Consider the following 22,185-nt stretch of genomic DNA (forward strand, 5'->3'; position numbering starts at 1 on the left):
TGTGTACATGCAAAGCTGTACCTGGTGCACTTGATGGCAGCTGAGCATATCAGGCTGCACCTGACACACATGCAGTTCCTGGCCATAAGGTGAAAACAGCTGGCCACATGATCCTGTGCATGGGTATATGGACACCCCTGCAGATGTAGATGGCCATATGAGGTCGCACCTGCCATATTGCAGCAGTACATGACCATATATGAATAAAAGAACCAGGAATCCTGACTTATAAATGCACACCGGCATTGTTGTAGTCGCTAGAGCTCTGTCCTGGGCATACTGCATTAACAAGGACAACTGTTGCCGCCATCTTCATTGCTACCGGCCACTGTGGTTCCCAGAGAAACATTGAAAGAAGATCCTTGAAAATGAAAGACATGGGAAGCATTGCTGTCACTGAAAATCAACAAGAATCACCCAGGTCCTGGGAATTCTACATTATCAATGTGAAAACTCAAGGCACAGCACTTAGAATCCAGTGGCTGGCTTGGCTTTAACAAGTGGCCCTGGCAATTTCCCAGTGTTCAGACTTACACCTTGTATTGACCTTCTGAGAACAGGTCCTTGCATTGCTGCACGGCATGCATTATTCCCCACTGTTTATTATATGGGTTAAAAGTGTAATAAAGGGGTAATGTGTACTTACAGATTTTCTAGCCCAAGTAGATAATTTGCTTTCTTTTTTAATTGGCCAAACTGAGACATGAAAGTGCCCAGGTTGATTTGGCCTGGGATTAACTGGAACCTAGAACATCCTTGACCCTTGCAATGGGCTGCTGGAGACCCTCGCGGTATAGGTCAGGTGCCCTTGACACCAGTGCCCTCTACTGGGAGCCTGATCCTACTGTTCTGTCCAGAGTGCCTGGGTACAAGGGCCTGCACAGGATTCCTCAGCCAGATGTGCTTAGTGTGAGCACAGTACCCCCAATGTATGACCAAATCCCCTTTTATTGCAGGTTATCAGAGAGGCAAGCAGTCCATGTGGCCCAGGACTGATGGGGACAGAGGCTCCAAATTCGCCAGCCTTGCGGCACAAACTGGAGCTGGAAAAGGTAAGGCGTTCTGATGAGTCGGGGTGTTCTGCAGCTGAGTTGACAGGTATTGCTGGCTCTCATGTTTTTTTAAGGTGGCCTCTATTCACAAATAGCACCCGTTTTAGATTGGTGTTATTCACGTAGCCAATCAGGAACGAAGATTGCCAGCAAACTCCAGGAACTATTATCCAGTATTTGCTCAGAATTATTTTCCCTGTCCGGCTCAGCGTGAAGGCAAGCCTCCTGGGCCCTCTCCCTCCTCTCCTCTCTGTGGACATCTGTGTCACATGATATCACAACTTCACAACTTCCTTCCGCCGCCCTAGTCCACCTTAGCCTTTCCTCTGGGGCCCAGCATCATCCCCCGCACTTCGCCCTTACTTCTGCTTGTGACATCACACCTCTCACCGCCGCGTATCAAGCTGATGCAGAATCTGAGTTGAGGAGTTTGGACACCACGGGTTGGCCCTGCTGTGCCCCCCTTTTTTTTTTAGGTAGGTCTCAACCCCCAAAAGTTCTAAAATCCTTAGCACCCTGGGTGGGGACTTCCAGGCCATTAGCTGCCCAAGGCCCTCCTTAGCACCCTCGCTCACTCTGGACATTAATTCTGGCTTCCGTGCACCTAATGTCCGGGAATACCACCGCCCTGAGGACGCTATGGTCTAATTGGCTTTGCCATAATGTATGAATTGCGTTGGATCCTATCATTCTCTTCATCGAAGGCCAATTAACAATTTCTCAATGCTCTGAATGGCACTGCTGGTAGCCCAAAGGAGTTTTGAAGTGCTCTCGCTTCTGTAGTTAAGAAACTGAGGTAGAGGGAGATTTAGCGGGTCTTCAATGATAGCAAATGTGCAGCTTCTTGCTTCATGACATATGATTTCCGAGCACCTACTTCTCCGCTGTAGGCATTGTCCACAGATCCCATCACCCCTTTGATTCCTTTGCGGTGGGTTTGAGGTGGGCACACATTGGAGAGCAGGATCAAGCCTGCACTTGTCTGATTTTTCCATTGGCATCTGTATAAGTTGATTGGGGGTGTTACCATGTAATTATTTCTGAGTTTGGTGCAGTGTTTTGGCTGCAGTAGTAAACACTTTCCATCCCCTGTGCCATGGCTTTGATGGTGCATTTTGGCATTGACACAGTGGGTGGTGATATTTGGGCGGGGCATAAATCGCCTCCTGCATCCTGTGCAGTTGGTTTTAGCGGGTAACGGTAGCACATTCATTGCATGCATGTGCAGTGGGTTGTGTTGGGCAGGTAGTCTTGGGCAGTTTCGGTGAAGTGGGTGGGGTGAATACAAGCACCTTGCACTTCCTCGCTCATGTTCACTGTGTTTTGGGGGCAGCTGGATCTAGTGCAGTGAGTCGGGCAGATTGAAACAGGTTAGTGTGGGGGCAGGGTTGGTGGTGACAGCCAGCACCAGCAGTGCAGTGCTGTGGATGGTGTTGAGATGGGCATGCAGCAGTTGTCTGCCGTTTTTGCAGTGGTTTGGAGTGGCTGAGCAGAATCTCAAATCTCATCATCTCTTGAGCTTGACAATGCAGACTGTCCTTGTGCCCTAAAAGTCCATGCACCTCATGCAGCCTGCTGGCACACTGCCACCTTCACGCTAGCTTGCATCCCTCACCTTCCTTATTTTTCTCTTTATGCCAGAAATTGTCCCATGAGAAGCAGACTTCGGATTCTGACAGCATGGCCAACGGAGACAACTGTACCACAAACAGCAGGCGGGAGGCACGGGAGCACGGTGAGTGTGCAAATCCGACTCAACATCATGCACATGAGAAAGGTGTATTGTGTGCAAAGTTGGTGTGATGGCAGCGTATCCACCAGACTATATAGACGTGTGAAGACTGTAATGTAAAGGCTACTGTAGCTGTATCCTTGAGGAGTTGTCTTCCAGAAGGTGGGTCGTTGATGACAGGTCGAGGATATATTGGTTCTACTCTGGGATCAAGAGACAGCATTGTGTGGCCTTTGGATACATTAATGCAACTCCCTGTGTCTCAGTTCCCATAGTTGGCAAAGCTGTGAGTTCATATGAAATGAAGTAAATGCTGGGATGAAGCACTGTGTAGACACTGAAGGGGCACCATAAGGTGCAAGGCCAGTCGTGTTGATCAGTCTTTCTTGGGTGTTCGTGCCTTCTTTCTCAGCCCATCTGCATTGAAGGCTGCACAGCGTATCTCTCTAGGGTAAAATACACTGTATGCACAAAGGGGCCTATTTTTGGCCAGTTTTCGTCATTAATGAGCAGGAATTCCATTTTTGCTCCAAGTAATTCGGGTTCTCCGCCTGCGATATTTACAGGAGGGAAAACCAGTATGCCTTCTAATAAACACACATTTAAAGGGCCTATATTCTCATCTGAATTTCCAAGGAAATCGTTGATGAGAAAACACACCTTAAAAGTGGGATTCGTTGAAGTTCAAAGTGTGTGTTAAATGCTGAGTAAAGTACAACAACAAAAACAGTTCATAACACTTTATAAAATGACAGTTTTGAAGTCCAAATGTAGGCCCTCGCTATCAACAGAGCAATGTTACCTCAAAGATGTGATTTGTTGGTGTGAAATGTGCATATTTATGAGTTAAAAAATAAATATCGACATCCTCTAAACGTAGGGTGACCAGATATTCAAGACAAAACAATGTCTGCCCAACAGCATAAAAGAAGGACTAACCCACTCACACCTCATCGCTGCACGCCCCTACATATACATTGTGCGCTTTGACTGTGGATGTAGGCAGGTTAATAACGAAGGAGCTGTTGCTCTGATGGGCACTGCATGCTTTGCTATTTAGTCAGTCACAACGAAACAAGCCACTCATAGCCTCGCTCGACAGCACACCCCTACTAACTTGCACTCCTCCCCCCTTGCTTTACAGATCCGCCAGATCACCAAGCAACAGTGTGTGGTATAAGAACCTTTAACATAACATAACTCTCTCTGGCGCAAGCAGTTAATGCATGTGGCCAGTGCCTGGAAGTTTGGTGGTTCCAGTTCATCCTAAAACGGCAAAATTCTGAAAGTGTTATGATGTTTGTTTTGTTTATAATCGATGACAGATTAAGTTATCACCCTCCCTGTCCCCAAAACCAGGATGGGGCTTTTTAAATAAATTTAAAAAAAACGGGACTGGCGGACTGAAGGCCCAAATCCAGAACAGTGCTAGCAAAAGCAGGTTGTCGGGTCACCCGATATAAATGGGACAGACGAGCTATATTTTTTGTAATTGGTTATTTATTACGGGCTAGTCACTTACTAATGTGTAAACGCACCTTCTCACGTGGCTCCTTCATATTGACTATTGAACAGTCTTATGGGTCCTAATGCATATCATTTTAAGGGGTGAACCATTGACTTAATCGAGAAGTCCCAAGTTTAAAGGAACCCACAAGCCTCAGTCCAGCCCGTATGCTTGCATAAGGGACACGTGTCTTCTTTATATTGCATAACCTCTTCTGTACTTTGCATGCGCTTCAGGACTTCTCTGTACTCTCAGCTCCAGTGCACGTCTTTGCCCTGATATGTCTGGTAGTATTTAATCCTGTATATGTATCCGTACTCATTTACATCAGGCGCTCAGCCTATGGTAGAGGAGTTCAGTTTGCATCCTAGCGGAATTATACTAATTCATCAGTCCCACATCTCGGACGCTGCACGGTCTCTTTGGTACATGTATAAAGTCAATGAACTAGAAGTCAGAAAGAACTGATCAAGAACACTCAGCATTTTGCAATTAAATAACAAAAGTCGTTTATTCGGGGCAAGAGAACAGACGCTGACATGCTCTGTTCCAGTGATAGCATAACTGCAAAAGTGAAAGGTGAAAGGAAAGGACAAAGTGATGGGAAACTTGGGATTCGGATCCTGATGTCTTCTTTCGTCAAGCCCCTAAGCTTTTTTTTACATCCTTAGTTCTGGGCTTGTCCCCTCGTCTTGCTATGAAGTGCACTGCATATCATCACAACTGTGTTCCATCCCAACGTTGTCGTCAGAATTGTAGTGAGTCACCCCTCCAATAAAGAACAACACGGGTGACAGCTTTTCAGCAATAAACAGCAATTATTTATTGAAGCTGCCTGGGTCCTTGAGAACAATGTCTCTATAGGAGGATGCAGACCAGGATGTACTCATCCCCATTCATTTTAATGGCCACACATTGGTCCACTGCGCTTCACAGCCACTGGAAAACAATACACAAAGAATGGACATAGACAACAGACTCCACAATATGCTCAGAAGTAGTTTCATGCACTATCACTGAAAAGGAAAGTACAAGTTAATTACACCAAGGAGTTATATGATATGATAAGTCATTTATAACACTCCTGTACACAAGTGTTTCTAGGCGCGACAAGGCAAGGAAGGGAAGACAGAGGGAGGAAGAGACAAGCGATCTTACTAGGCCATGTGTCATTCAGATCGTGCAAGTGAGAGAATGACAAGTGCAAGGGGAAAGGGAGGGGGGAGTGCATGCAAGGGAGAGGGGAGGGGGAAACAGGGCAGCAATGCTCTAAGTAAGTGCAGTCAGGGCAGCGCGGCTCTGGGTAGTCCAAGAAGAAAAAGGGACTGTAGGGTTACAGATACATGCCCCTAAGTGTGTGAGAGGCCCGGAGGCAGGCAAGGGTGACTGATCAAGAAAGAGCCGGTACCAAGTGAGACTCTGAGGCTAGCCAAGCAACTAATCGGTACAGCAGATGGATAGGTCAGGTAGGTCAGCAGGGGAGGGGGAGAGAGAGAGAAAGCAGACGAGAAGAGGAAAGTTTTGAGCTGCTTCCGGAACTTCAGGTGATCTGGCTCAAGTTTGAGAGGGGCAGGGAGGCCATTCCAGAGGGAGGCACCTGCTGGGGAGAGAGATCTACCCCCACTCTCTATGCCTGGTGAAGCGTCTGACCCTCGTAGAGTTGGAGGTAGTTGAGCGAAGGAAGATATTTTGGAAGAGAGCGTTGGATGTAGTGCGGGCCCGGCCCCAGAAAGCCTTATGGACAATGCAAAGGGTCTTGAACTTGATCCTTGCAGCCAACGGGAGCCAGTGGAGAGATTTCAGGGCTCGAGAGATATGGTCCCTGGGCTTGAGTCCAAGGATAAGTCTTGCAGTCCTGTTCTGCATTAGTTGCATCGAGCGGTGACTAGAGGAAGGCATATTGAGAAAGAGACTTGTAGTAGTCCAGTCTAGAGAGAACCAGGGCTCTGGAAACAGTGAGTTTTTTGGGGAAAGTGAGAAAGGGAAGAGTCCCTTTGAGGAGGTGCCGCTGGTAGTGGGACTTCTTGGCGACATCCGAGATGTGAGGAGAGAAAAAGAAAGTGGAGTCGAAGATGACACCAAGGTATTTTGCCTCGCAGGAAGGCGAAAAAAGAGGACCCAAAGCGGGTGGCCAGAGGGAGTGAGGGAAAGCAGGGGCAGGGGTCCAAATGAGAAGGATAACCATTTTACTGGCATTAAGGCAGAGGTCATTCGAGGCACAGTAATCCTGAATCATGGATAGACAGTCTGGAATGAGCAAGAGAGGAGAGGAGGCTGGGGGGAGCCTGAAGTAAAACTGAGTGTCTTCCGCATAACACTGAAAGTTAGAGAAGGTAGAGATCAGGTGGGCCAAAGGGGCCAAGTAGAGGTTGAAAAACCAGGGTGAGAGGATAGAGCCCTGGGGAATGTCACAGGTAGAGACAGGGGTGGCAGAGAGAAAGGGACCAAGTTGGACATCGGGGGGGCAGTCCTAGAGGAAGGAGGTCAGCCAGTCCAGGGTCTGATCTGTGATGCCTAGGTTCTCACAAAGTCGATTGATGAGGATTGCGTGGTTGATGGGTCGAAAGCAGAGGAATGATCAAGGAGGATGAGGACAGAAGGAATGCTGGAATCAAGGTTAGAGAGCAGATAGAGAGCTTCAGATTAGAGGACAGTAGAAAATGGTCAGTCCAAGAGAGAGGAGCGGTGAGAGGGTTAGAGAGGGGGATGTCTGAGGTGATGAGAACATCCAAAGTATTTCCAGCAGAGTGTGTCAGGCCAGCGGGCAGAATGGAAAGAGTGAGAGTGTTGCAGACATTGTGGAAAAGCCCAGAGGTGTATGTTGAGATCTCCGAGGAGAAGTTGAGATGTAGAAGACTAGTAGAACCGCCATTGTATATTTACTGTTATTGTGATTGTTTATCTACTCCCCTTGTTCCTTCCCCACTTTTGTCTTGTAATACCTGGAAACACCATTTGTTGTATAGGTGCCTTACAAATAATAAATAAATAAAATATAAAATATTCTATATAAATGTTGGGCATCTTCTTGGGTTTTCATATGTACACGTGCAAGACATTTCTGGCTAAAATCAGATTTTTGACAAGATGCAGAAGTTGGTCTGGAAGTATTTGAAAATCCAACCCCACCCCATCCCCCCTTCTTTTTCAGTGGATTTACACTTGATAATCTTTAACAAATTCTCCATGTAAAATGCAATGTTATGCATTAAGCGTTGATTCTGCACCTTGTAGCACCGGAGTGGTCTCCGTGCCCTGAGGCCTGTTCAAGTTACTTGCCTGTGACAATATCTTTGCCTCTTGGACTCTATGAGAGGCTCAAACTCTACCCACCTTACTTAACCAGGAGGTTAAGCAGGTAGATTGGGCATGTGTAAATCCACCCATAGATAACGCCCTGTGTAACAATCCAAAAATGGCAAAAAGGCCTTTCCGATTGATATCAGATGTGTAGCTTTTTACAGACACACCCACGCTTGACACCCATTTTTTCTGATTTTTCCAAGAGACTATGCATAATTCTTGATCCAAACACTAAATAGCATTGTGGTACACAGTATGTAAATCTAGATAGCACATATTGATCTAAACCTATATTCATTGCCAAGTAATACATTTCTTATTTCCTTTGCTGTGGAGAACAGGACTGTGTCAGCAAGCGCTACATAAAAACGCGAATTTCCACTATTTTTAATTTAATGCTACTGGAAATGTCCCTGCACTAGCACATGCCCAGAACAGCAATGTACCTAATTATTGCAATCCCCTGTGTGCACAATGCATGGAATAAGGCTATTGCATCTAAGTTAAATCTCTCATGCCTCCTTCCCTTCCTAGCTAAGGGGAAGCGGAGTGGCCTGGCAGAGCTCAAAGGCTCGGTTAGCCGTGCAGCTGGCCGGAAGATCACCCGCATCATCAGCTTCTCCAAACGGAAGCCCTCGCCCGAAGACACCCAGACGTCATCCACCGAAGAGGACATTCCGTGCTGTGGTAAGTACGGTGAATTTCATGGAGGCACCCCGAGACACATCAGACTCAAGCTGGTGAGTGCTGGGTACTGCAATGGGTCGAGGACTGTGTGGCCTGTAGCCCCCCGCAGGCCAAGGAGTGTGGACAACGTGTCTAAGACAGAGCCTAGGCTTCTAGTTACTACCACAGGGCACCAAGGGCCACTAGGAGCGCTGTGGGCAGCACCAACGCAAGAACTCACAGCAGACCATGGACTAATGGGAAGCAGGTGTTTGCGCAAGCCAAGACCACTAGTACCCAGCAAAAGGCAGCATATCTTCATGTGTTGTGATTCTACCGGTCTATTATAGTATGTGTAATTCATGTGATTTCTGCTTGGACATTATTTCTGATTTCATTCTTCTCAATGTGGTCAAAGCCATAGCTGGCATGTCTGGGTTCCTTCCCCAGATTGTCTGAGATTTCACGCTCTTCTACGGGTCTCTAGAGCAGGCAAGCAACCTGCCTACTGTAATGCGATTGGTCATAAACATGCATGCAATGGCCAATCACATTGGACTGTGGGTGAAGACAACATTTACCAGCATTTGAGCCTTAACTAACTGAAGGGCGTGACTGCATGCATGCTGCTGTCATTGGCAGTGTGAGCTAGGGGGCACATTGCCGCTTGGACAAAGGGTGGGAGTGGTGACAGGCAGTGGCCCTGTGCCACTGCGCATGGCAGAACGAAGCCTTTGCTGCTTCTGAACTGTAGGCCAGTTCAGCATTGTGAACCAGAGCTTTGCTCGGATAGTTTCTAGATAAAAAGGGCAGCACAGGTGTGTGTGGCACTACTATCTCAGGTGGTGGTGACTGAACCGACCGGCATCATTTGCCAGCATGGCAGGCAGGTTTCTGTGTGTGTTGGATATGGCATGTCCAGCTTCGTATGCAGAACAGTCCTCTTTCTTTGTTTAGGATATGCCGCATACTAGGTCCACCCACTATAGACCTGGGATAGAGGCCTTCAATCACTCTTGATTGGTCCACATAGCATGCAGAGAGATAACATGGCCCACAGAATATGCCAGCACTTTGTGCCATGTGAGAGAAACCCGGACACCTTTGCTTCTCAAGGAAAGCAGCTGGATTTGTACGCACACATGACCCATGACTGTGCTTATAGGAAGAGCACCAGTCGGCAACGACCAAAACACCATAGTTTAGTGATAAACATGTGAGCCGTTGTTATTGTTTCTCATTCATTTGCCAAAGTTTTCATTGCCACTTATCCAATTTTCTTGTTTTCTGCCCTGATGCAAGTTCTGAACAATGTGCACATGTATAAAGAGATTGTGGTTTTTGTTTGCTCCGTTTCACCATACTCACTTGTGCATGCTATCACTCAATGAGGACAGGAGCCATGTATAGATTCAACCTTTCTTTATTCTCGCCAACCTCTTACTGCCTGAACTCCCCCTTTGTCCCTCCCCTTCCGCCCTCTTCCCTCTTAAAAGGAGCTGCCCTTCTTTATTCACTCATAACATCTCCCCGTGCTTAACATGAAAGCTGGGAGTCTATATTTGCTCGATGAGCCTTGCGGGTCTCTGCACTGTTCTTTGTGGTCTGCCCGGGGAGACTCTGGTTTCCCCAACTGTTTCGATCAGAGGGCTTGCACTTTCTTCAGGCTCAAGGTCCTTTGTTGTAACCTCTGGTGTTTCTGGATCCTCAAGATACAGCCTTTTGAAGAATGATGCGTTCCGGGTTATCTCACCTGGTCCTCCCATTGCTGTTAGCATGGGCCCTTATACAGCAATGATCACTCAGGGCTGTCTTCCTTAGTTGTCTCTGCCGAACCAGGACTGTCTGCCCTGGTGTTTCTGGATCCTCAAGGTACAGCCTTTTGAAGAATGATGCGTTCCGGGTTATCTCACCTGGTCCTCCCCTTGCTGTTATCATGGGCCCTTTTACAGCAGTGATCACTCGGGGCTGTCTTCCTTAGTTGTCTCTGCCGAACCAGGACTGTCTGCCCTACCTCGAGTTGTGATTCCTTTGCTTTCCATTTCTTGTCGACCCATTCTTTGGCACATGCTTTCTTTTCAGCGTATCATTCCCTTATGGCTGCATCTTATTCCGAGGTATAATCTTCCCATTGGGGAATACGGGCCCGAGGTTTGTATTTTATCATTAGTTCAGCCGGTGTTTGTCCTGTCCCATCGTGCGGGGTATTCCGATACCTCCTAAGCATGCGCCAGATTGCCTGTGGATGTGGCATTTGATCTGCAGGAGCCTTCTGTCGTGTTAGTTTTATGGTCGCCATGATGCATTCCACCATTCCATTGGCCTGGGGCCAGAGTGACGTGATTTTTTGGTGGTGGAAGCCGAGGTGGTCTGCCAGTTTTGTGAATGTGCGTCCCTGAAATGGGGGACCATTGTCTGTTTTTACAATGGCTGGAATGCCCCAGTCGCTGAATAGTTCATCTATGATGGGTGCTGCCTCATAGAACGATGTCGATGGTGCCTGCTTGACGAATGGGAATTGTGAATACTCGTCGATCACTACGAGCAGGTATCCTCCTTCCTATAGGGGTCTGTAAAAGTCTATTGCAACCCATTGCCAGGGTCTTTCTGGTAGCGGTATTGGCTGCATCGGGTTTGGGTCTGTCTTTTTCGCTGCTTGTTGGCAGGGTCCGCAGTGGGCTAGGATGTCTTCTACTATGATGTCCACATAATGGAACCATATGTGGTTTCTTAAAATTTTCTTAGTGTTCTCGATTCCCCTATGCCCTTTGTGGGCTATTGTTACTAGTGTTTTCAGGAGATCTTTTTGGGCCACCAGTCGGTTGCCTTGTAGTAATATTCCTTGGTCTGTGGCTACTAGTTCTGAGTGTATCTCGGCTATGCGGCTTAGGTCTTTCTTGTCTACACCTTCTCCTCCATTGCCTCTTCCGTGCACGTTTTTCCATTTGTTCATGCGGGTGAGTTGTAGGGAATCTTTGATGGTGGGGTCGGCCCTGTTTCTGGCTGCGAATACCTCTGTTGAGATGGTGGGAGGCATGGCGTTGGTGGACAGGTATGCGATGTATTCTTCAGCTTCGCAGACTAGTGAGCCGTTGTTATCCGCTGTTGGGTGTCTTCACAAGTAGTCAGCTGGGTTGTCATCTCCCCCTGGTTTGTGTATTATTGTGTAATTGTATTCTTGGAATCTTATGCCCCATCGTTCTATTTGGGGAAGGGCATTTTCGTTTTAGGGTTCCCGAATAGGGACAGTAAGGCCTGGTGGTCTGTGATCAGTGTGAATCTTTGACCGATTGCAAAGTGGTGGAACTTCTCGCAGGCCCACACATCTGCTAGGCTCTCTCGTTCTGCCTGTGAGTAGGCCTTTTCGGCGGGGGATAGGGCTGTGCTGGTGTAGGCTACTACTGCATGTTGAGTTCTGTCTCCGGGACTGGTTTGGGCCAGAATGGCACAGAGGCCTGCTGGGCTGGCGTCGACTGTGATGATGGTGTCCCATTCGGGGTGAAAGTAGGCTAGTTGACGGTGGTTGGCCAGGCTGCAGTATCCTGCCATTCCCAGGAATGCCCGTAGTTCCGCTGTGGTTGTGGGGGCGTGGAGATCAGTGATGGCTTTTATTTTGTCAGGGTCGGCTGTGAGGCCTCTTTTGGAGAATATGGGCCTCATTACACGGATGGCGGAGAACCATGGCGCTATTAGCGCCATGGTTCATGCCAGTAAAATACCGGCACCGCCTTGGCGGAAAGGGGAATTACCGCCCCATTCCAAGGTTGGCGGGGCGGTAATTCCCCCTTCCACCATTGCCCTTCCCCATTCCCATTTTTGCCCCATAGGGCTCAATGGGAATGGGGAAGGCGCTAATTACGGTACCGCAAATTGCGGTACCGTAATTAGCTCCCTGGTGCCCTTTGCGGGTTGGTTTTTAACGCCTGCAAAAAGCAGGCGTTAAATCCCCCAACCCACAAAGGGACCTCGTAGTAAGGCGGTAAGGATTTACCGGTACCGGTATTTTACCAGTACCGGTAAATCCTTATCGCCATCCGTGTAATGAGGCCTATGTGTCCAAAGAAACTAAGGCTGGTTTTTTTGATGTCACATTTAGGGCCATTGAGTGTTAGGCCGGCATCCTGTAGAATCTTGCATACCGCGAGGAGTGCCCTGTCACGTTGTTCCTGGGTTTTCCCAAAGACGAGGATGTTGTTACTGTAATTTAAGGTGTTGACTTCTGATGACATTAGTCGTCTGATAGTTTCTTGAAAGATCTCAGTGGCTGAGGATATGCCGAAGTTAGGGCGTTTATATTGGAATAGCCCCTCGTGTATGGCAAAGGTGGTAATTGGTCAAGAGGCTGGATCTATGAGGAGCTGGTGGTAACCTTGGTTAAGATCTAATTTGGAGAAGTTTGTTGCTTGATTTAGCCTGAAGAGTATGTCTTCTAGGCTGGGTCCGGGATGCCTTTCCCTTTGGATGGCGTCATTGGGAATGCACAGGTCAACGCATATGCTCATGTCTGTTGTCTTTGGGGACGATTACGATGGGGGATACCCAGGGTGTGGATCCTTCGGCTTTCTCAATGATGTCGTTCTGTAGCAGGAGTTGTAGTTCTTTGGAAACTTGTGCTTGGAGTTGGAACCCCACTTTTCAGGGGTGTTGCATTACTTTGGGGTCAATGTGTAGTTTGATGGTAGAGTCTTTGAGCATCCCTACTCCTTCGAATAGTTTGGGGAAACAGGTTTTGAGGGTGTCTTTGTCGATGGGCCAACAGGTTACTGCCAGGACTTCTTGCCCGTCCCATGGGTAGCCTTTTATTATTTCTGTTGGTTCGTATTGAAGGTCTCTGGCTGTCCTGTAGCTGAGGAGGCATCGCCCTACTGAGGGGCTCTGAATGATGTGTATTGTCATTGGTACGGTGAGGCCTCTGTCGGTCAGGTCACAGAGGAATTAGCCTTTGGATGTTAGGGGTAGTGCTGCTCGCCACTGAAAGATGTGTGTTTTCGACTGGTGTAGTGGGTAGAGATCCACTATTGTGTGGTGTAGTTCTTCGTTCATCACATTGACGGTAGCCCCGGTGTCGACAATGAATTGGTTCTGGGTGTTTCCCATTTGTACCGTCACTCTGGCAGCAGGCGTGTCGTCGGTATTTATGCTGAGAAGTCTGACGTATTCTCTGTTATATGCGTCCTGCAGGTATAGTGGGTATTGGTTTTCTGCAATCAGTGTTCTTGGCAGGGAGTTGTATGGGTCGTAGTCTGGTGCCATGGAGGTCATGCTACTTTCTTGTTCCTGGGTTGTTGCGTGCCCCCTGGTGTAGGCCTCGTCCAAGGTGGTCATTCGGGGTTGGTAATAGTGTTGGTAGACATACAGTTCATGAGGTTTCCTGTCAGGCTCGATTTGTAGACCTTCTAGGGCTCTTACAGTGTCCGGGCTTTGGTGGGCCATTGTGGGATATGTCATACCTCTCTCAACTGGCCGCTGGTTGTGTTGTTCTCTTTGTGGTTCCGGGTGTCAGCCGGGATTTTGTGGGTTTTGTTGGCAGCCGGATCCTGTTTTGGGGAGTTGTTCTTTGCACATGGCTTGGAAATGGTTTTCTTGGCCACAGCGCATGCACCTTTGGCCGATTGCAGGGCATGGTCCTCTGTGGGGGTATTCAAACCCGCATCAGTAGCATTGCCTGTCACTTTGAGGTCATTGTTGGGAGGTTCTAAGGGTCTGCCAGTTCTTTGGACTTTGGTACCTGGTTTATGGTGTAAAGGCCGCAATGATGTCTCCCTTTTTTTGGATTCTCGATGGCTGCGGCTTGGACATCTATCCGTTCATATACTCTTGCCAGGTCGAGGATCTCTTTGAGGGATAGAGGTTTTTTTCAGGAGGTGCTTTCTAAACATTGATGATATGCACTCTTCAATTATTCACAGTCGAATTGCTTCGTCTTCGTTCAAGTTGGCAAAGTCACATTTTAGAATTTTCCTTTGAAGGCGGATGACGAATTCACCTATGGATTCATGAGCTCGCTGGGCGCATTGGTTAAAGGCATAGCGCTTATAGTCTCTGTTGGGTGTCACTACCAGCTTTCCATTGATGGCTTCCAGAAGGCACTGATATGTGGCTCGTTCTTGTGGTGGAATTGTTCGTATTATGTTTTTGATCTCTCTTCCTGCCACATTTGTGAAGATGCTAATTTTGTTGGGAGGATCCTGTACTTCGATGGCACCTACAAAGTCTTCAAATTCCTCAACCCATTCTTCCCACCGTTGTCCCTGATCATGGTGCGGATTGAGGGTAAATGAGTTGGGTCGTCTCATAAGGCTGGCTTGGGATGTGGGGCCAGCATTGGCAGTTGGGAGTGCCCCAGCATCAGCGTCCACCTGCGCTTGATCGGTCATGGTGATTCAGTGCTGTGGTGTGGTGATCTTGTGCTAGCTTTGTTGGTTGTGGTTGTGGTTTATTGCTAGGTGTGACAAGGCACGTAACTAGCCCTTTGGTCTGTCGGGGCTGTTGGCGGTATTCAAATGGGGGCCACAGTCAGGGTGATCCCCTTTTGTGGGTGCTCTTGCCTGTGTTCTGTTCTGTGCTTAAGTATCAGGTGTTTGAGCGTACTCCTTTTATTTCCTTTGTTTGTTCACTGTGTAACATGCCTGGGTAGTGGGTATTACAGGTTGACTGGTTTCAGTGTGCCACGTGGGTTAGTGGGGGTATTGTTCATGTGCTACTGTACCTGGATGGCAGGCTGTTGTGCCAAATGGGCCTTCTGTTGGGCCTAGGGTTGGCCTTCCACTTCGTTTGAAGGGTAGGCTGTTGTGCACTGATCCGGGGCCTTTAGCGTGTCCTGGTGCGTGGTTGGCGCGGGTTTTCTTACCAGCACTCTCGCTTTACTTTGCGGGCTCCATCCGGGCCTCTGATGACTTCACTGCTGCTGCGTAGTTGTGCGCACGTTCAGGCGCGTGTGTGTACGGGCTCCTCTCCCCCTCCACACTGCTCCGTGATCACTTGGCAGGTACCGTAGCTCGTGTCTCTCGTGGCGTTGCTCCTTAGTTTCTGTTGGGCTTGTAGTCACTTCAGCGGCCCTCCTCTGCTGCGGTATGGCTACCCGCTCTACTACTGTTGGGCGTTCTGCCCATCCCGACCCGTCTTACTGCTGATGGGCGTTCCGCCCATCCTGCGGCATCCCGTGTATGCGGCGGCTTCTTTCCTTCACTGCTGGGCTCTTCTGCCCTCCCTGCGACATGCCGTGGATGCAGCGGCCCCTCCGTTGTCCTGCTGGGCTTTCACGGCCGACCTGCGGCACGCCGTGGATGCGGCGGCTTCACCCCTGCGTAGTCCTGCTGGGTCTTCACGCCCGACCTGCAGCATGCCGTGGATGCGACAACCCCTCCGTTGTCCTGCTCTGCTTTCATGCCCGACTAGCGACACGCCGTGGATGCGGCGGCTTCATCGCCAGTTGTTGGCTCTGTTTCACCGTACTCACTCATGCATGCTATCACTCAATGAGGACAGGAGCCATGTATAGATTCAACCATTCTTTATTCTCTCCAACCTCTAACTTCCCAAACTCCCCCTTTGTCCCTCCCCTTCTGCCCTCTTCCCGCCCTGGTGTGCTCTTCCCTCTTAAAGGAGCCGCCTCTCTTTATTCGCTAATAACAGTTTTAAGAAAAGGACTGCTTAAAATCAGCTTTAAAATAAAGTTGGCAGTGCCAACAAATGCTGATCTGATGCTGGTGGGAAGTGTTAACTCACTGGCCCTTCACAGATGAGACATATCCATTGTCTGTCAGTCTGGTACCACCCAGCAGAGCAGTCCAGCGACGAAATGCTAAGCAATAATTCCCACAGCCACCCCAGGCACATGTTTCACAATTTAGCATATGAAGACCATATTATGTTAAGGCCCATCACTAAGTGTCTTTTTTTTTTTACCTGGGGAGGAGTTGCATAGCGGGCAGAGTTTTGGGGAGAGTTTTGTACATATGTAGACCAGTGACCAGTAGAAATATGTAGCTTCTTGAGTTTCACATGCAGGTGGCCCCGCTACTGGCACACTGTTTCACAAAATGCTTCATTCATGTGACACATATGTTTGTTTACTGTGTACCCAGTCTTTCGTTTCAGAACACCATTTATTTTCTGATAGGCTCAGAAGTGGGGTGATATCGGAACATCTGTGTTCTCCTTTGGAGCTCTCTGTTAATGTTATGGCTTTTTACAAAATTTCTACGAAAATGTGTGACTTAAGAGCACCATTTTGACCCACTATTTTAACAGCATCAGCTTCTCTAGAAGAACTGGATGCACTCAGACCACTTCTCTTTGGAGGAGGTAATTAGGCCTCACCCACTTAAATATTCTCCAGCTGCCACTGTCTGCACATAGGATATCAGCAGACAAGGGTAAGGGATGGGAGGACATGCAGCCTGGTGATGAAGGGGTTGAGGCACATACAGTGGGTGATGAAGGGGTTGAGGCACATGCAACCTGGTGATGAAGGGGTTGAGGCACATGCAGTCTGGTGATGAAGGGGTTGAGGCACATGCAGTCTGGTGATGAAGTGGTTGAAGCACATAAAGTGGGTGATGAAGGGGTTGAGGCACATGCAACATGGTGATGAAGGGGTTGAGGCACATACAGTGGATGATGAAGGGGTTGAGGCACATGCAACCTGGTGATGAAGGTGTTGAGGCACATGCAGTCTGGTGATGAAGGGGTTGAGGCACATGCAGTCTGGTGATGAAGGGGTTGAGGCACATACAGTCTGGTGATGAAGGGGTTGAGGCACATGCAGCCTGGTGATGAAGGGGTTGAGGCACATACAGTGGGGGATGAAGGGGTTGAGGCACATGCAGTCTGGTGATGAAGGGGTTGAGGCACATACAGTGGGTGATGAAGGGGTTGAGGCACATGCAGTCTGGTGATGAAGGGGTTGAGACACATACAGTGGGTAATGAAGTGGTTGAGGCACATGCAGTCTGGTGATGAAGGGGTTGAGGCACATACAGTGGGTGATGAAGGGGTTGAGGCACATGCAGTCTGATGATGAAGGGGTTGAGGCACATACAGTGGGTGATGAAGGGGTTGAGGCACATTCAGTCTGGTGATGAAGGGGTTGAGGCACATACAGTGGGTGATGAAGTGGTTGAGGCACATGCAGTCTGGTGATGAAGGGGTTGAGGCACATACAGTGGGTGATGAAGGGGTTGAGGCACATGCAGTCTGGTGATGAAGGGGTTGAGGCACATACAGTGGGTAATGAAGTGGTTGAGGCACATGCAGTCTGGTGATGAAGGGGTTGAGGCACATACAGTGGGTGATGAAGGGGTTGAGGCACATGCAGTCTGATGATGAAGGGGTTGAGGCACATACAGTGGGTGATGAAGGGGTTGAGGCACATGCAGTTTGGTGATGAAGGGGTTGAGGCACATGCAGTGGGTGATGAAGGGGTGGAGGCACATGCAGTCTGGTGATGAAGGGATTGAGGCACATATAGTGGGTGATGAAGGGATTGAGGCACATGCAGTCTGATGATGAAGGGGTTGAGGCACATACAGTGGGTGTTGAAGGGGTTGAGGCACATGCAGTCTGGTGATGAAGGGGTTGAGGCACATGCAGTCTGGTGATGAAGTGGTTGAAGCACATACAGTGGGTGATGAAGGGGTTGAGGCACATGCTGTTTGGTGATGAAGGGGTTGAGGCACATACAGTGGATAATGAAGGGATTGAGGCACACGCAACCTGCTGATGAAGGGGTTGAGGCACATACAGTGGGTGATGAAGGGGTTGAGGCACATGCAGTCTGGTGATGAAGGGATTGTGGCACATACAGTGGGTGATGAAGGGGTGGAGGCACATGCAGCCTGGTGATGAAGGGGTTGAGGCACATACAGTGGGTGATGAAGGGGTTGAGGCACATGCAGTCTGGTGATGAAGGGGTTGAGGCACATAAGTGGGTGATGAAGGGGTTGAGGCACATGCAGTCTGATGATGAAGGGGTTGAGGCACATACAGTGGGTGATGAAGGGGTTGAGGCACATGCAGTTTGTTGATGAAGGGGTTGAGGCACATACAGTGGGTGATGAAGGGGTGGAGGCACATGCAGTCTGGTGATTAAGGGGTTGAGGCACATACAGTGGGTGATGAAGGGGTTGAGGCACATGCAGTGGGTGATATGATATGATATGGAATTTATAATGCGCCTATACATAAGTGTTTCAAGGCACGACGAGGCAAGGGAAGGGGAACGGAGGGAAAAACAGACAACGATCCTACTAGGCCAGGTGTCATTAAGATCCCGCAATTGCATGGGAAGGGGAAGGAGGAAGTGCAGTGGGGGTCAGTGGGAGGGGACAGTGCAGTACATGGGATAAAAGAATAAATAAACAATAAGTAAAAAGTATGGCCAGCAGGTGGCTAGTGAAAGGTAAGTGCGGACATCAGGTGTCAAGTGCTGGTAGTGGGACTGTAGGCATACAGAAAACAGTCCCCAAATGTGGGGGTTGCCAGGAAGGCAGTGCAGGTGTGTGACTGGCAGGTGAGGGGACCTTGGCTCGAGATCAGAGGGTAGCCAGGTGACCAGTGCAGTTTCATTAGGAGCCAGGAAGTCAGCAGGGGAGAGGAGGAGAAAAAGCATAAGCAAAGAGAAAGGTTTTGAGGTGCTTCCGGAAGCAGAGATGATTCTCCTCAAGTTTCAGGGCGGCAGGGGGGCTGTTCCAGAGGGAGGCCCCTGCCGAAGAAAGAGATCTACCCCCAACTCGCTGCTTGGAGAAGCGACTGACCCTGAGGGAGTTGGAGGCGGATGAGCGAAGAGCTTTAGAAGGAAGATATTTTGGAAGAGAGAGTTGAAAATATTGATGCCCCAGAAGGCCTTGTGAACAATGCAGAGGGTTTTTTATGTAATCATCGCAACCACTGGGAGCCAATGCAGAGATTTCAATCCTGGAGAGATACGATCCCTGGGCTTGAGGCCAAGGACAAGTCTTGCAGTCCTGTTCTGGATGAGTTGCAAAGGGCAGAGAGTAGAAGCCGGCAGATTTAGAAAGAGGCTGTTGCAATAGTCCAGCCTAGAGAGAACCAGAGCTCTGGAGACAGTGAGCTTCTGGGGGAAGGAGAGGAAAGGAAGAATACCTCTGAGGAGAAGCAGCTGGTAGTGTGACTTCTTAGAGACGTCAGAGATGTAAGGAGGGAAGGAGAGTGTGGAGTTGAAGATGACCCCGAGGATTTTAGCTTCACAGGTGGGAGCAGGAAGGCCAAGAGAGGCTGGCCAGAGAGTGACAGGAAAGGAGGGAGCGGGTGTGCCGATGAGGAGAATCTCGGTTTTTCTGGCATTAAGGCAGAGATCATTGGCGACACACCACTCCTGGATGGCGGACAGTCAGAGATGAGAGAGGGAGAAGAGGTGGCTGAGGGTTGCCTGAAAATGAGCTGAGTGTCATCCGGATAGCACTGGAAGTTGGGGCAGAGCATGGCAATGCGGTGGGGAAGAAGGGCCAGGTATTGGTTGAACAGCCTGGGAGAGAGGTTAGACCCCTGGGGGACACCACAGGTAAAGATAGAGGAGAGGAAGGACCCAAGTTGAACCTGGGAGGGTCAATCAGAGAGAAAAGAAGTCAGCCACGCCAGGTCTGACTGGGGATCCCCAGGTTATCACGGAGACGGTTGAGCAGGATGGCATGGCTGACTGTGTCGAAGGCAGAAGAGAGATCAAGTAAGATGAGGACACAGTGGGTGTTGGAATCAAGGTTGGAGAGCAGGTCTTCACGGATGGTCAGGAGAGCAGTTTCCTTGCTTCTAGCAGCTCTGAAGCCAGGCTGATGATCATAAAGACAACCAACAGTCACAGTGTGAAGATTGAGCTGGGAGATGGCCAGCTTTTCCAGGAGTTTGCCCAGGAATGGAGTGATGGAGATTGGGCGATAGTTAGCTGGCCAGAGCGGGTCGGCCGAGGGTTTCTTAAGAAGAGGGTGCACAAGGGAGTGCTTCAGGGGGGAAGGGAAGACTCCAGTGGTGAAGGAGTGGTTGCAGAAGTTGGCCAGGGCAGGAGCCAGGGAGTCAATGTGATCCTTGATGGTTTTGGAAGAACGGGGGTGAACCTGTTTTGACAAGACTTTCATAGATCGGACTTGTCTAGAAACCGTGTCTGGGGAGAACAGGGGAAAGGCAGCGAAGGAGGTAGGAGAGGTGGCTGAAGAAGGGCCAGAGGAAGTGGGAGGCAGGAGGGGTAAAGGAAGAGAGAGATGAAGGGGTTGAGGCACATGCAAAGGGGGATGTTATTTTATACAATATTTATGCTGCGTGCATCACCACTCTAGAGGTGTTACAGCACCTGGCCTTGTCCGAAAGGTGGCATATTGTGACTGCCAGGGTGATGCCAGGCCTTATTCTGTGGAAAGAAAGAAGAGGGGCAGGAAGGAGGTCTTAGGAAACAGAAAGATGATAGAACAACCAAAATCAGAGAGGAAAACCATTTGGGAAAGGGGGTCGCAGGGGTGGTTTTGGTTGTCCCAATAGGGATGTGTGTTTCTTAAATGTGATAAGTTATTGGTAAACATGAGTGAAGGACTCAGGAGAGTAGAGCTCGGTTTAGAGCTGTGCTTCTACCCTTCCTTTTGTTTGCTTTCTCTCTGCCTTAACCTTTAATGCACGCCTTAGGATCTACATTGAGTGCGGTCTCATTCCCTAAAGCAAGGCTGGGTAACATCTGTGAGAACACGTTGAGGTCAGCGCGACGCCGCAGTTGTACACCTCCATAGTCGGCCTTCCATACCCTGAACTCGTGGAAACTCACTGGGAGGATTAAAAATGCAATAAGTATAGTGATTTCGTATAGCTGTCGTCCAACAGATGTGTTCTCTTTCCCTAAGCCATCTATTTGGGAGCCCCTTTGGTTCTTTTCATTTGCTTCTCCGTTCACTTTTTTCCATTTCACCTTTCCAAGCTCCATCGAGCCTCTCCTTCCTCGTCTCCTTCACTTTCTTCTTCTCCACCAAGGCTGCTGCTACTGTACAGGGCGCAAGTCCTAAAACAAAGTGGGGAAACTCTGACATACTGGATTGGGACTGACGTCATAGGAAGTGGACATATCCTAAAGTGAAATATGCAAATTTCCTTCAGAGTCTTTTCCCCAATTGAAGAAAGTGCACAGGACAGATGAGAATGTGCCTTTATTAAGCCAAGAGAAGAGATGCCCCTATTACATTGTCAGCAAAGTATGAAATAAGCTTCACCTGCGACAGCATAGACCTGCCCAACTATCCCAATCCCACTTCCTCTGCTTGCAGCAGCATAGACCTGTCCCTGCCCTGTCCCCATCCCTCCTCCTCTCTCTGCAGCAGCATAGACCCGCCCCCGCCCTGTCCCCATCCCTCCTCCTCTGCCTGCAGCAGCATAGACCTGCCCCTGCCCTGTCCCCATCCCTCCTCCTTTGCCTGCAGCAGCACAGACCCGCCCCCGCCCTGTCCCCATCCCTCCTCCTCTGCATGCAGCAGCACAGACCCGCCCCCGCCCTGTCCCCATCCCTCCTCCTCTCCCTGCAGCAGCACAGACCCGACCCCGCCCTGTCCCTATCCCTCCTCCTCTGCCTGCAGCAGCATAGACCCGGCCCCACCCTGTCCCCATCCCCCATCCTCTGCCTGCAGCAGCATAGACCCGCCCCCGCCCTGTCCCCATCTCACCTCCTCTCCCTGCAGCAGCATAGACCTGTCTCCATCCCTCATCCTCTCCCTGCAGCAGCATAGACCTACCCCCGCCTTGTCCCCATCCCTCCCGCTCTCCCTGCAGCAGCAAAGACCTGCCCCCGCCCTGTCCCCATCCCTCCTCCTCTGCATGCAGCAGCATAGACCTGCCCCGCCCTGTCCCCATACCTCCTCCTCTGCCTGCAGCAGCATAAAAATGCCACCGCCCTGTCCCCATCCCTCCTCCTCTGCCTGCAGCAGCATAGACCTGCC

At 49.5% G+C, this 22,185-nt stretch overlaps 1 protein-coding gene across 2 annotated transcripts in view; it reads left to right on the forward strand.

Annotated features, from left to right (window-relative positions):
* The window catches only part of AFAP1L1 (actin filament associated protein 1 like 1), a 297,654-nt gene that overhangs the window by 219,379 nt on the left and 56,090 nt on the right, over positions 1-22,185 (forward strand). For both annotated transcript variants that reach the window (XM_069651391.1, XM_069651390.1), the window contains exons 9-11: positions 957-1,052; positions 2,694-2,787; positions 8,129-8,281. In XM_069651391.1, the coding sequence (XP_069507492.1) occupies positions 957-1,052; positions 2,694-2,787; positions 8,129-8,281 (343 nt within the window). The remainder of the gene's footprint in view (positions 1-956; positions 1,053-2,693; positions 2,788-8,128; positions 8,282-22,185) is intronic.

This window comes from Ambystoma mexicanum, chromosome 3p (genome assembly GCF_040938575.1).
Source record: "Ambystoma mexicanum isolate Mex_15411 chromosome 3p, UKY_AmexF1_1, whole genome shotgun sequence".
In the NCBI taxonomy this organism is placed as follows: domain Eukaryota; kingdom Metazoa; phylum Chordata; class Amphibia; order Caudata; family Ambystomatidae; genus Ambystoma; species Ambystoma mexicanum.